Source organism: Montipora foliosa, chromosome 7, assembly GCF_036669935.1.
Source record: "Montipora foliosa isolate CH-2021 chromosome 7, ASM3666993v2, whole genome shotgun sequence".
Taxonomy (NCBI): Eukaryota; Metazoa; Cnidaria; class Anthozoa; order Scleractinia; family Acroporidae; genus Montipora; species Montipora foliosa.
The window spans coordinates 21,277,361-21,289,860 of record NC_090875.1 but is presented as its reverse complement, the minus strand read 5'-3'; the positions used below and the strand labels follow the sequence as shown (position 1 = coordinate 21,289,860).

General features: G+C 40.6%; 2 protein-coding genes across 2 annotated transcripts in view; one reads left to right on the top strand and one right to left on the bottom strand.

Annotated features, from left to right (window-relative positions):
• Positions 1 to 8,743, bottom strand: part of LOC138011315 (Fanconi anemia group D2 protein-like) — a 54,981-nt gene extending 46,238 nt beyond the window's left edge. The window contains exons 1-9 of the mRNA XM_068858284.1: positions 8,562 to 8,743; positions 7,006 to 7,137; positions 6,417 to 6,484; positions 4,013 to 4,065; positions 3,623 to 3,670; positions 3,464 to 3,521; positions 2,095 to 2,153; positions 1,835 to 1,913; positions 267 to 391 (exon numbers count right to left, since the gene is read on the bottom strand). Coding sequence (XP_068714385.1) covers positions 267 to 391; positions 1,835 to 1,913; positions 2,095 to 2,153; positions 3,464 to 3,521; positions 3,623 to 3,670; positions 4,013 to 4,065; positions 6,417 to 6,484; positions 7,006 to 7,137; positions 8,562 to 8,610 — 671 coding nt within the window. The 5' untranslated portion in view covers positions 8,611 to 8,743. The remainder of the gene's footprint in view (positions 1 to 266; positions 392 to 1,834; positions 1,914 to 2,094; positions 2,154 to 3,463; positions 3,522 to 3,622; positions 3,671 to 4,012; positions 4,066 to 6,416; positions 6,485 to 7,005; positions 7,138 to 8,561) is intronic.
• Positions 8,744 to 8,787: 44 nt separating this feature from the next.
• Positions 8,788 to 12,500, top strand: part of LOC138011316 (coiled-coil domain-containing protein 9-like) — a 5,088-nt gene continuing 1,375 nt past the window's right edge. The window contains exons 1-2 of the mRNA XM_068858285.1: positions 8,788 to 8,859; positions 11,799 to 12,500. The exon at positions 11,799 to 12,500 is cut by the window's right edge and continues 1,375 nt beyond it. Coding sequence (XP_068714386.1) covers positions 11,846 to 12,500 — 655 coding nt within the window. The 5' untranslated portion in view covers positions 8,788 to 8,859; positions 11,799 to 11,845. The remainder of the gene's footprint in view (positions 8,860 to 11,798) is intronic.

The following is a 12,500-nucleotide window of genomic DNA, read 5'->3' as shown; positions in this document are numbered from 1 at the left end:
AAAACACTTACTTTTAGGGGGTAACCCCGCGATGACCTAGCAGCCCATCCAGGGAGGAGTAACCATACTCTCAGTCGCTTCATGCTACGGAATCTGGGATAAGCTCTGGTCTTGTGGGCCACTTGCCCTGAGAACGATTTTACCTTTTACATACAGCCACATATACATAATAATATAATATAGTTTTGTGTTCATTCTAAACTTTGGCGATTTTTTTAAGTATACAATGTAAAACTGTCTGATTCACACCGTGATTGCACATATACCTTAGTTCTCTGGCAACTTGTGTGTGTTCAGAATCATCTAGCACTTCAGGAATACAGGATATGATTTCCCGCTGAATTGCCAGTGATGTTATGCCAACCATTTCAAGCATCTTTTCAGTCAATTCCTGAATTACCAGTAAAAAACAAGAGATTAGGGCAGATTTCCTCATTATAATGTAACTGGTCATTTTCCTTAAAAAATAGAATGAAAAATAAAAATTTATGCACGCAATGACGACTATATTAAAGGAGGATGATGAAGATGACCACAATAACCTTCAATTCGATAGAATTATGATCGCTACAATCTTGTGGTTGTCCCTGAAGACAAAGTGAATGCAGATCATTATGTGATTTCTTCACATTGTGTTCTACAACGTCATGTGCAAATCCACATGGACGATGTTGATAATGATGTGGGTTTTAGTCGCCTGCAGTTTAAGCAACGAGGGAGGAACCATAAAGCACTTAGCTTTACTCTCACGAGTTAATGATGTTGACAATGACCTTCAAGTTGATGATGACAATGATCACGGCACTAAATTTATGATGACGATCAAAATGCACTTCTGTCCAAAAATGCATCTAATTAGCTGCTCACCCGACTTTTGAAGTGTACTTTTAAGTCTCAGCCTTTGCAACCTACAGTGTACATGTATTCCAATCATAAGGTACGTAACGGTAATTTAATCACTCAGAGTGACTCACAAAACTATGTCCCATTAATCACTCACTGAAAAACCCATTAACCCTCTGACTCCCAAACCGGCCTGAACTGGCCATACTTAGTCTAATGCCAGACGATTTTAGTCGTCAATGGGGAACCCCCAGGAGTCAATGGGTTAAGAGCTTCGAGGTTAGTGCTATTTTCAGCAAGTAAAGTAAATGCAGCTGTTTATATACTTAATGGAGGAGCCGCATTTGGGAAGACACTTTGTAATGTTAATTATTATAATTGTCTTTATTCCCAGACACACGTGATGTTAAAGTTGGTGAGAGGAACAAGGGGACATGCATTGTGTGCTGCTTTATATTGAAATCTGCATGTGCATGCATGCGTCTAATCAGGGGCATTTTTACAACTGTATCTGAGTTGGTAGTTCTAGCTACATGTATAGCTAAGAGGCAACTAGACAGCTAGCTAACAGCAAAGTGTGGTAGAGATGAATTCAAGATCATCAATAGACCATTTTACAGTTGTGGCTAAGTTACCAGGCCTAGCAATGGAAGCGAGGCTGCCGGTGACCCTGTTTTGATACAAACCTTCATGCTTTTGTAATGTTAATATGGACTAATTAGCGTTACAACAACACAATTTACATGATAAAAGCAGTGAGGTCTGTATCAATGCAAGGTCACCGACAGCCTCGCAGCCATTCATAGGCTTGGTCGCTGAGCAAACAACTGTAAAATGGCCTATTAAGACAAATCCAGCCCGTGACTGCTGTGAGACTGGGATTTGAACACAGAGCAATGACATGCAAATGCAACATCCCAACGGTTCTGCACTGTAACCACTGGACCGCACTGCCCTTCTTCGTAACGTCAAAACACTTGCCATGATTTACCTTGCTTTGAAAAATACAATCCAGCCATCTAAACTGGTTTAGGACAAGTCTGGGAATGTTGATGTCATCTGGCCCATTACTATAGAAATCATGGATGAAAAATTGACAATCTTTATGTAGTTCTAGAAAAATTTTATTATAATTGTTATTATTATTATTATTATCATTATTATTACTATTATTATTATTATTATTACTACATGCACTAATGGACTAGAAGCCAAAAAAAAAACAACATTTAAGAACAAAATTAACCATACCTATCTTCACCATCCATAAATTCTGGGAGTTTTTCCATTAGCATGTTGGCAATTTTGGGCTGTGATTAAAAATGCACGCACCCACAATAAGAGATGAATACCAGTGATCAACCTTACCGGTAGTCCACTAGTCCTGGACTAGTGCAAAATGCTTCTGGACTAGTAGAAGCTTAGAACCACTAGTCACAGGACCAGTAACTACTTTGTAATTAGTTTTTGCAATGTCTAAAAAAAATACATTAGGAGAAAACAAAATACACGTCTTGTAAATGTTGTTTCAATGCGTTCCTCGCAACGTTTCGATCGCGAAAACAGATAGTCCAATGCGAGGACTGAGGCGAGAAGACTAAACAAAGCTGAGGTTGGGACTGGGTGGGGGTAGGGGATGAGGGGTAGGGGGTGAGGGGTGGGGGTGAGGGGTAGGAGTGAGGGGTAGGGGTTAGGGGTGGGGGTGAGGGGTAGGGGTAGGGGGTGAGAGGTAGGAGGTGAAGGGTAGGGGTGAGGGGTAGGGGGTGAAGGGTAGGGGTGAGGGGTAGGGGGTGAAGGGGTAGGAGGTGAGGGGTAGGGAGTGAGGGGTTGGGGTGGGGGTAGGGGGTGAGGGGTAGGGGTGGGGGGTGAAGGGTAGGGGTGAGGGGTAGGGGTGAGGGGTAGGAGGTGAGGGGTAGGGGGTGAGGGGTAGGATGTGAGGGGTAGGGGTGGGGGGTAGGGGGTGAAGGGTACTATTGCTGAAACAACCCAAACCTTTACAAAAATGCTAACCTTAGGCCTTGACAATATGCTTTAGATGATGACTAGGCCTAAGGTTAGCATTTTTTTGTAAAGGTTTGGGTTGTTGCAACTATGGTACCCCTCTCCCCCTACCCCTAACCCCGGAACAGTCATGCCGCTATTGTCATTGTCAAAATTTTAATTAACCTTAGATTTGAAATAATCTGTCTAATAATTTCAGCTTACTATAGGGAAAAAAGTAACTGACTTCTCTGAGTGAACTTAAGCCAATGCTTTTTGTTGGCTGTCAATGTTTATTTATTAATCACTGGAAATTACAGTGAGGACACTCGAACCGTGAACACTTGATATTTGTTTGTACATTTTTTTAGTGACTACAGAATGTGGGCTCGTCCTTTTGACAAGAGTATTTAATGTTTTTACACTTACAAAATACTATACATGTAACACTAAACATCATAAGAAGAGCCTTTATTTCTTAGTAGTCGAAAGAAAAAATGTACACAAAAATGTCAAGTGTTCACGGTTCAAGTGTACTTACTGTAAAAAGGTTACATGTACTTTTTAACATGTGTGTTGAAGCAGTTTCTACAAGAAGGATTGAACAAAGGGTTTTATTAAATGTATACACGACAATAACCTGTAAGATGTCTATACCAAGGAGCATTCTGATCAAACTTTCTTGGCTTCCTCCATATCTACATTAAAATTTGGAAAATAGACAAGACATCAAAATATGTACAGTATGCACTGTATGTTCAATAAATTATAACGTAAAATTAATGGAAAGGCAACTCACCCTTCATGGTCTGCTGAAATGGAAACAGGAAGCAGGCTGAGACGGAATCTGTTAACAGAAATTACATGAAAAGTTGCTAGTGTTGGAGACCGTCACATCAGCCACGAAAACGTGCTACACATCAGTTGCTTTTGAAAAAGACTACAATGTATTAAACTTAATTTCTTTACAGCAGTGTTCCAGATAAGAGTCGGGTCTCGGGTCAATAACCTGGCAAAGAAGGCTTCCTGACCCGACAGATGAAATGTAATATTCAGTTAAATATTACAACAAAATGTCTGTGTGACCTGTCAAATGGTATAAATGACCCCCCACTTGAAAAAATTAACTGGAACACTGTTACAGTCGTTTCATTACGAAGCAGAGATTTCACTTTTTCAAAGAACATACCTGTTAGAGTCTTGTAATCTGTCCTGCAACCCTTCAAGAAAGTCCTCTATAACCTACAACGAAGGCAACATAATGATCAACATCATGTTCTACAGTGTACTGACAAAAAAATAAAATTATTTGATCATTAAAATGCATACATGTACATTGTACATGTACCTAACATTAATTGCATGCAGTGTACGTAGTCACTGTCAGGCATCGCCAGTACCGGTCAGCGGTACATTAGTTATAGACAGGGGATCAAATAAAAGTGATTAAAAACCTTGCTGGCCGAACAAGTTTAATCTTCATGACGCACTGAAACCGTATTGGTCAGACAGAGGAGAGCTAAGTGTAGTTCAAGGAGTACTGCTGAAATCATCAAGAATTGTCATTCCATCATCCCTGAGGTTAGAAGTCCTCGATAAGCTACACGAAGGACACCAAGGGATAACTAAATGCAGAGAGCGAGCTAAAAGTTCTGTTTGGTGGCCAGGTTTAAGTCACCAGATACAAGATATGGTGGAGAACTGTAAAATCTGTGCAAGGCACCGAGTAATCAGGCCAGAACCACTCATGCCAACACCCTTCCCTGAGCGTCCGTGGCAAATGACTGCAACTGATCTCTTCGAACTCGATCACATCACTTACTTGATAGTGGTTGATTATTTCTCTCGCTATGTAGAGGTAGCGGCAATGAATAAGACAACCAAATCGTCTGAAGTTATCACAGCGCTCAAGGCGATCTTTGCACGACACGGCATTCCAGAGGAAGTCAGGAGTGATAACGGTCCACAGTATGCATCAGCAGAATTTACCCAATTTGCAAAAGACTGGGGATTTAAACATACAACAAGTAGTCCCCGCTTCCCACAGGCAAACGGCGAGGTTGAACGAGCAGTGAAGACTACCAAGTCTCTTCTGAAGAAAGAGAAAGACCCAACCAAGGGACTGTTAGCATACAGATCTACCCCACTTGCTTGTGGACACTCGCCAGCAGAGCTACTCATGGGACGGAAAATCAGGACCACCGTTCCAACTTTTCATACAAATTTGGCCCCAAGTTGGCCTGACATCGACACGTTGCGTCAAAAAGAAGCAGAGAGTAAGGACAAATTGAGGACCAACTTCAACCAGCGTCACAGATCTGTTCCGCTAGAGCCACTACAACCCGGCACCCAAGTGTACATTAATGACAGGAACAACGCAGAAACAGTTACGGGAACAGTTGCCAGTGCAGCAGAAACACCAAGATCCTACACGGTTGAGACAGGTAGAGGCACAGTGAGACGGAATCGATCACACATCACACCAGTTCCCGGAGACAAACCGGAGATGCCGAGTAGCAAGGAACCTGTGACTGTAGACAAGCCACCAACTCCTGTGAAGTCCCTTCCCTCACCCTGTATATCTACAAGGCAAAAGAGACTGACCAAGCCTTCACTTAAATTGAAGGAGAGTTTAGGACTTGCATGATTCAGATTCGTTATATGTTCGTTTTAAATCTCAGACAAGATCTAGTTGCCGTTTCTTATTTTTGTTTGCTGTCTGAGATGACAACCTTAAGTTGTTTGTGATTTTAAAAAAAACTTGTTTGTGACCTTGAAAAGGGGAGATGTTGTGTTAGCGTGAACTTTGGACTGTGTAGGCCGTGCGCAATAGGGACTGGGGGGAGTTGTTGATTAACCTAGTTTCGTGTCTTAAAGTTGGATAACTCTTCAGTTGTCACTTACTATTTAAAAAATGTTTCTGCACTGTGAAGACCTCCATTGATAAAAAAGGAAAAATTTTATTTATAATACAGTGCCGCTCAAAGGTAGCAACAATTCAGAGCAAAAGTGTAGCTCTTATGCTGCAAAATGTTAAAAGGGGTATTAACTTAAAAAGCTAATTAAACAAGGAAATTGGTGAGGATTTCACAAAGCACTGTAAAAAAATGAATGCCATTGATTGAAAGCTCCATTTTTGCTTTTTTTTTTACTCTGCGTTGGTTGGTCCATTAGATTTTCAATTAATGATGAAATGGTATATATGAAATGAATCATATATGAACTGCGGATATGAAATCAAGTGAAGCTATGCAAAAATTGCGCTCATAACTGCGAAGATCATAGCTTCACTTGATTTCATATCCGCAGTTCATATATGATTCATTTCATATATACCATTTCATCATTGATTCATTCCTCACGGGACCATTAGAACCCACAAATGACCAGCTCCCAACATCAGTGGCTTCATAGCTCAGTTGGTTAGAGCATCCCACCGGAATCGCGAGGTCACGGGTTCAAACCCCGTTGAAGTCCTGAATTTTTCAGACTTCTCTACGCAATTGCAAAAATTGCGCTCATAACTGCGAAGATCATAGCTTCACTAGATTTTCAATTGAATGAAACAGTAGTTTTAAATTAAGGCACTTTACCTCAGGATAGCTGGCATGACTTTTTAGCAAGTTCTTAGCTTTCTTCTGAAAAATTGAACGATCAACGTCTGAAAGTAACAAACAATAGTTAACATTTACCGGTAAGGCCGTTTTCCCTTTTTTTCTCTATTTACCATTATCCGACTGACCCAATTAAAAAACATATAATTATACATGTACATGTATATATATGTTGCAGTTCATTGATTTTGTTCCTTAAGTTAATTTGCAACCAAACTAGGTCAATTTGTTTCAACTTCGGTCAACTTGTTTCAACCTACACTATACGTAGATCAAGTTGTTTCAACCTACACGTAGGTCAGTTTGGGGCAAATACAAAACACAGGCTACAGGTCAAAATTATTATTGTTTCACCAATACAAAAACAACCCTAACCCTTACTCTCTAATTAACCTTAACCCTAAAAGCTTTTGTTTAGGTTAGCTTTATTGGAGTCCAAGTGCTGAAAATGGTAAACTATAAATGGAGAAAAAAAAAGGGAATGGCAGAGAGCTGGAACAAAACCAAGGGTTCTAACTATTATAACTTTTGGGAAACCCAAGAAGATGTAAAGGTAACCATCACTTACCAAGTTCATCCTGTGTTGCATCTACATTGAGTTTAAGCCCTGCATCTTGAACAATTTTACTGAACAAAGTGGCTTCAATCTGTGCTGTGACAGGCTCTATTGCTTTTTGATTATCTTGCTTTGAACGCTTGGCTAACAAAACATATTTGGCATTGATAGACAAGTTAAAGTTCACACAGCAACCAGGTGTACAGTCAGTTATAGTTTGTAGCTACTCTTGCTTTGGAATTGAAAGTAAGTTACAGTTCAAAGACCCAGCAACATTTCTACATGTACACTTAGCACCGCGCACCGGTGGCTCAGTTGGTTGAGCACCGGGCTGTCATGCGGGAGGTCGCGAGTTCAACTCTGGCCGGACCAATACTCAGGGTCTTTAAATAACTGAGGAGAAAGTGCTGCCTTCGTAATTACATCTGCAAATGGTTAGACTCTCTAGTCTTCTTGGATAAGGACGATAAGCCGGAGGTCCCATCTCACGACCCTTGTTCATTAACTCTGTGGGACGTTAAAGATCCCACACACTATTTGAAAAGAGTAGGGGACAGTGTTCCCGGTGTTGTGGTCTGACCTTTCCAGCATGTGGTCGGCTTGGCAGGATTAGCTTGAAGGGCTTTTGTGTGAATGAGACCACAATTGTGCATAACAGCCAGAAGTCAGGCTACTTAGCCAAGTGCTGGAGCCTCACTCAAGCTCAAGCTCAAGCTGTCTTCATCAGGGGTGAAGAGAAACCGTTGGAGAAGTTGCTAATTAGCGTCTATATAAAAGGACACTTCCAATGGTTTCTTTTCACCCATGATGAAGGCATTTGCTAAGTTTCAAAAGGTTGGGTCCTTGAACTGCAACTTTGTTAAGTTACAATGTACTTTCAATTTCAAACCGGAGTACATGAACTGTAGCTACAAACTATGACTCATATCAGCATAAATTTTTTTTTACAATGAAGGAGGAATCTTCAACTTCAAGTTTTAATCATAGATCATCTTTTCATGGAGGGAGGGGTGGTACAGTAAGCCAACTGCCTTCTCAACTTGACTTTTTTGAATAAATTTTTACCCATATCTTTGAAAGCTAAGGGCAAGAGGGAGTGAAAAGGTATACCTGAAGGTAAACATCCTGCCAAACTTTTTTTGCAGTAAAAGTAAATATAAATCGACAAAAATAAAAAAATAAAAGCATACCCACCCCTCCAACTAGAAATTGGGTATTTTACCAAACCAAGGAGGAAGTGATTTTGGAAATCCTTGTAGATCTCCTTCTCTAATAATACCCCGCAACATTAAAACATTTTGACCACAATTGTTTTCCCTAGGCGGCATTCCTTGAAGAACGAGTCGGAATAATGAATACGTATACAATAGATCGGCCATTCTTATTAAATGAAATGCAATTATTAACGTTGCGGAGTATTCTGCAATTTTAGCCTCACGTTCAATCATTTGCTTTCTGATGTCTTGTGGGTTTTAAAGCTGAGCAATCACAATACAGTAAGGAAGATAATCTGTTTCTTTGGGCAATATGTAGTCTACAACAACAATGTTAGATAGCTAAAACCTCACCTGAGGGTTCGCAGTCGGTGGAGTTCGTTTTGCGTTTTGATCGCGCCATAGCATGAAATCACATTTCGATCTTCCCTTGCAAATCCATTTTTAAGGGTCTTTTTCAGGTCAATTTCAGGCAGACACTTTTTTGATCCCTCACAGCTTCCGCGGTCCTTCCCGCGTTCTCCCGCGTTTTGTTTGAAAAACACGCATGCTCATAAACACCCGCTGCTTAAGTGCGGTCGCATGATTCAAGATGGCGTCCTATTGAAGTCAATCACATTGTAAGACTTTCAGAGGCATCCGTGGCAAAAAGGTTAGTTCGATCCACCTTCTTTTCCCATTTCTTGTTGATTCTTTTTACCTTGTGTTTTTTAGTGTCTTGTGAAAATTGTAAAGACTGTACTTTCGAAAGGTGATCTTAAAATATTTTTAACTTTGTTCAACAAAATGCATCATTGCATGTACACGAGGGTGTGCATTTCGTGTGTGCATTTCGTGTGTGCATGTATGTAGTCCTGTCAATTATTGCCATTATTTCTGTAAATTATTTTTCTTTCCCTCCTGACCATTAGGCCATTTAACCCCTGGCTTTGGCTCTACTCATGTAAATATCTTTACCTGTGCATGGGTAAAAATAATAAAGAATAAAAGGCTTTCAATGGCTTTGCCAAGGTTTCTCTTTTCTCTGGATCTTCAATCAGCACTGATCAAGGACCCTCCTTGCAGGCATCCAATCATATATTAAGTCCTTAAATTGGCTCCTTGATTTGATAAATGTAATTATTTTCTTTCTTATGAAGAGAAAATTCCTGACACATACTATCTGGGGTTTTGCTAAAAGCAGGCCTGCGGCCCAGAGGTCCGCGGCCCACAACCCGCGACGACCGGAGGCCTGGTAGCCCAGTCCTGATTTTCCACAGTTTTTCTGTCGAGCGGTAAATCCACGCGCATGCACAGATCTGCATTGGGTTTGGGCATGCAAAATTGACGACGGCGAGTTTGAATTCGTTTACCATTTTAATCATTTGAATCCTTCTTTCTGTTTGTTTTTGTAAACAGACGAAAACAACAGAGAATGACAACGTTTTTCACTTAGCAACATGCAACAAAAGAAAGGATCGAAAAGGATTGAAATGATTATTAAAATGGTAAATGAATTCAAACTCATCGTCTTTCATTTGAGCCCCCAAACCCGATGCAAATCTGAGCATGCGCGTGGATTTACCGCTGGACAACAAAACTGTGTGGGCCTCCGGGCCACCGGGCCCCCTGGCTGTCGCGGGCCGTTGGCTGCCGGCCGCTGGGCCTTAGGGCCGCCGGGCCGCTGGGCCGTGGCGGGCCGTGGGTTTCGGGCCGCTGGGCCACAGGCCTGCTTTTAGCAAAACCCTACTATCTGTTACAGTTCGACGTGCCTTAGTGGTTACCGTGGCCACCAAACAATGGTGTTTTTACAAATCATCCGCCAATCAGGGTGTGTGAATTTGATTGACAGTCACACCTCATTGCAAAGTTCGCACGGTTGTTAGATGAACACCATTGCATGGGTTGTTGAGTTGACGTACAGTGTACTAACACGTAGTTGTCACATGTGAAAGTTTGTTGGATGGCCACGGTAAGGTGCGTTGCACTGTCATTTAGTTACTAGATATCAATGAGAAAAAGACACCCCTTCTGAAACTGTTGTCCTCAAGCCCTCCCAGAGTGATCCCATTCAATGCCTCTTCATATCCTAACACTTTCTCTGTTACCGGTAATTGCTTTACACTGTAGGTGTCCCTTTATACACGTGACCTACGTTTATTTGTGGCCTCTACTTTGAATAAATCACTGCAGACCATCTCCCTGGGTAGATATACAGTATCACATGCAAGAACTTTGCAGTGTATTCATTTAGATTTAGACCCTTTGCGGTCAATTTGCATCATGTCAACTTTCTGAAAATCATACCCTTTGCAAGTACTGTAGCAAGTCAAGTAAATGAAGTCAACTTTTATTCAACATAGTAGCACAGATTATGTGCATTTTTAAAGTGTGACCATACCTTCCCATATCTTCGGTTTGGTTTCCATGAGCTAACTAAAGGCAGCATTTACACGAATGCAGTTTCACTTGTAACCTCGTCATCTTCAAAGCAGGTTATGCCCTCTATTTGCATGACATCCATCAGGACTGTTACCAAAACCAGGTACTTTTTACCAAAAGTAGAGTGTTTTGAAAACGATATGGGTTCATCCGCCATGCAAATGGAGAAACTGCATTGATTTTGATGCGGTGCGAAGTTGTGAAACTGTGTTGATATGTAACTGCGTTCATGTAGACACTGCCTAAGTAGAGGCATCCTTGTATAGGAGGAGGTAACCCAAGCAATGAGATATTTAACTACAATTCATGTTTAACAAAATCTGGATGTTGTTTCCACATACACTGTACCATCCAGGAGAGAATATGTCAGCATATTTCAGGGGATATTGAAACATAATTAATCTTTGTGTCCCGTTTATGATACAAGTGCACTTAGGAAAAGAAAGTTATTTTCAAAGCAAGTTTTAACAACTGGTAACCCTTGCTTACATAATAATGGGCACTGCTGGAATTACAGTAGTGCCGAGCACAAATTAACACATGTATTGCACTTGTAGAAATTACTTTTGTTTTAAAGTGCTATGGTGATCAAAGAATCATTTCCTTTTTTTGTTGGATTTTGAAAGTGTGAACTGCTTAACACCTGACTGCAAAGGCTGTTTACTTTGGGTGTAAGTTTTTTTCTATTTCATGGTCCACTATTGCTTGCTTTCAAAACTGACCGATTGGATGTCAGAGGGTTGGATCTATATGTAGGGAAAGTGACATCATTTACTCACTAGCTTAATTTTTCAGTATGTAAATGCAGCTTATCATATATGCAAAACACTAGTTTAAAAGTCTGAAAGCCCAAAACTCCTGTGCTGTGTATTGATTCAGCCACGTACACACACTTTGCATTTTTAAACTATTGAGTCTTTGACATCATTTTCTCCTGGATCTAGCTCTCTAGAGATTTAAAGTTAGTAATGGCGGACCATTAAATAGGAAAATTCCATTTAAAATAAATGGGTGGTTTTTTTTTTTTTTTAATCAAGTCTTTAAAACTTGGATCACTTTTACAGTTAGTTAGCATTACAATCTAGTTTTGAAATCCAAAGAGAAGAAGAATTGATTTTTTTGGTCATAGTATAATAGCACTTTAAAACATCTATCAATGATTTCTTGTAGTTTGGTAAGGCAAATGAACAGCAGCAGCAGATAGAAAAACAAAAAACATGACGACGAAGCCTGAGAACAAGGAAGGTTGTTCGGAGAATCAAAATGTAGCAGATGAAAAAGCTAAGAAAGAGGAATTGGTGGAAGCAAAAATGAGGATGATGAGGAAGAAAAATGAAGAACTTATGAGAAGGCAGAAGGAGATTGAAGAAGACCGTAAAAATGCTGATTTGTACAGTGAAATGGCAGTTAAGAAAAATCCAGAAAATTTTCCTGTGGTTGTTGGGAAAGATGGCAGTGGTCAAGGATTGGGAAGAGGGAGGGGTCTGATGCTACAAAAATTGAGAAAGGAAACCATGAAAGCGAAGCAGTGGGAGGCCAAAAGGAGAGAAAATGTGAAAAGGGAAGAAGAAGAGCAAAAGAAACAAGGAAGCAGTGGTTCAAATTCAGCAACTAGATTTCTTGTCGACGACAATCGAGTCGACATGGCAAGGACATCAGGACGAAATGAGCATTCTTGGGGTGGAGCAAATTTTAACAAAGTTGTCAATCGCGTGCAAAGAGAGAAAGATGTCTCTCGATCTCACAGACATCACGGAAGTGATGAGATGGTCATGTCAGGGAAAGAACGACATGAATATAAGAAGTGGAGAGAGGAGAGGGCAAGAATTGATGAAGAGAGAAAGGCACGGCAAAAGAAGACAGGGAACTGGA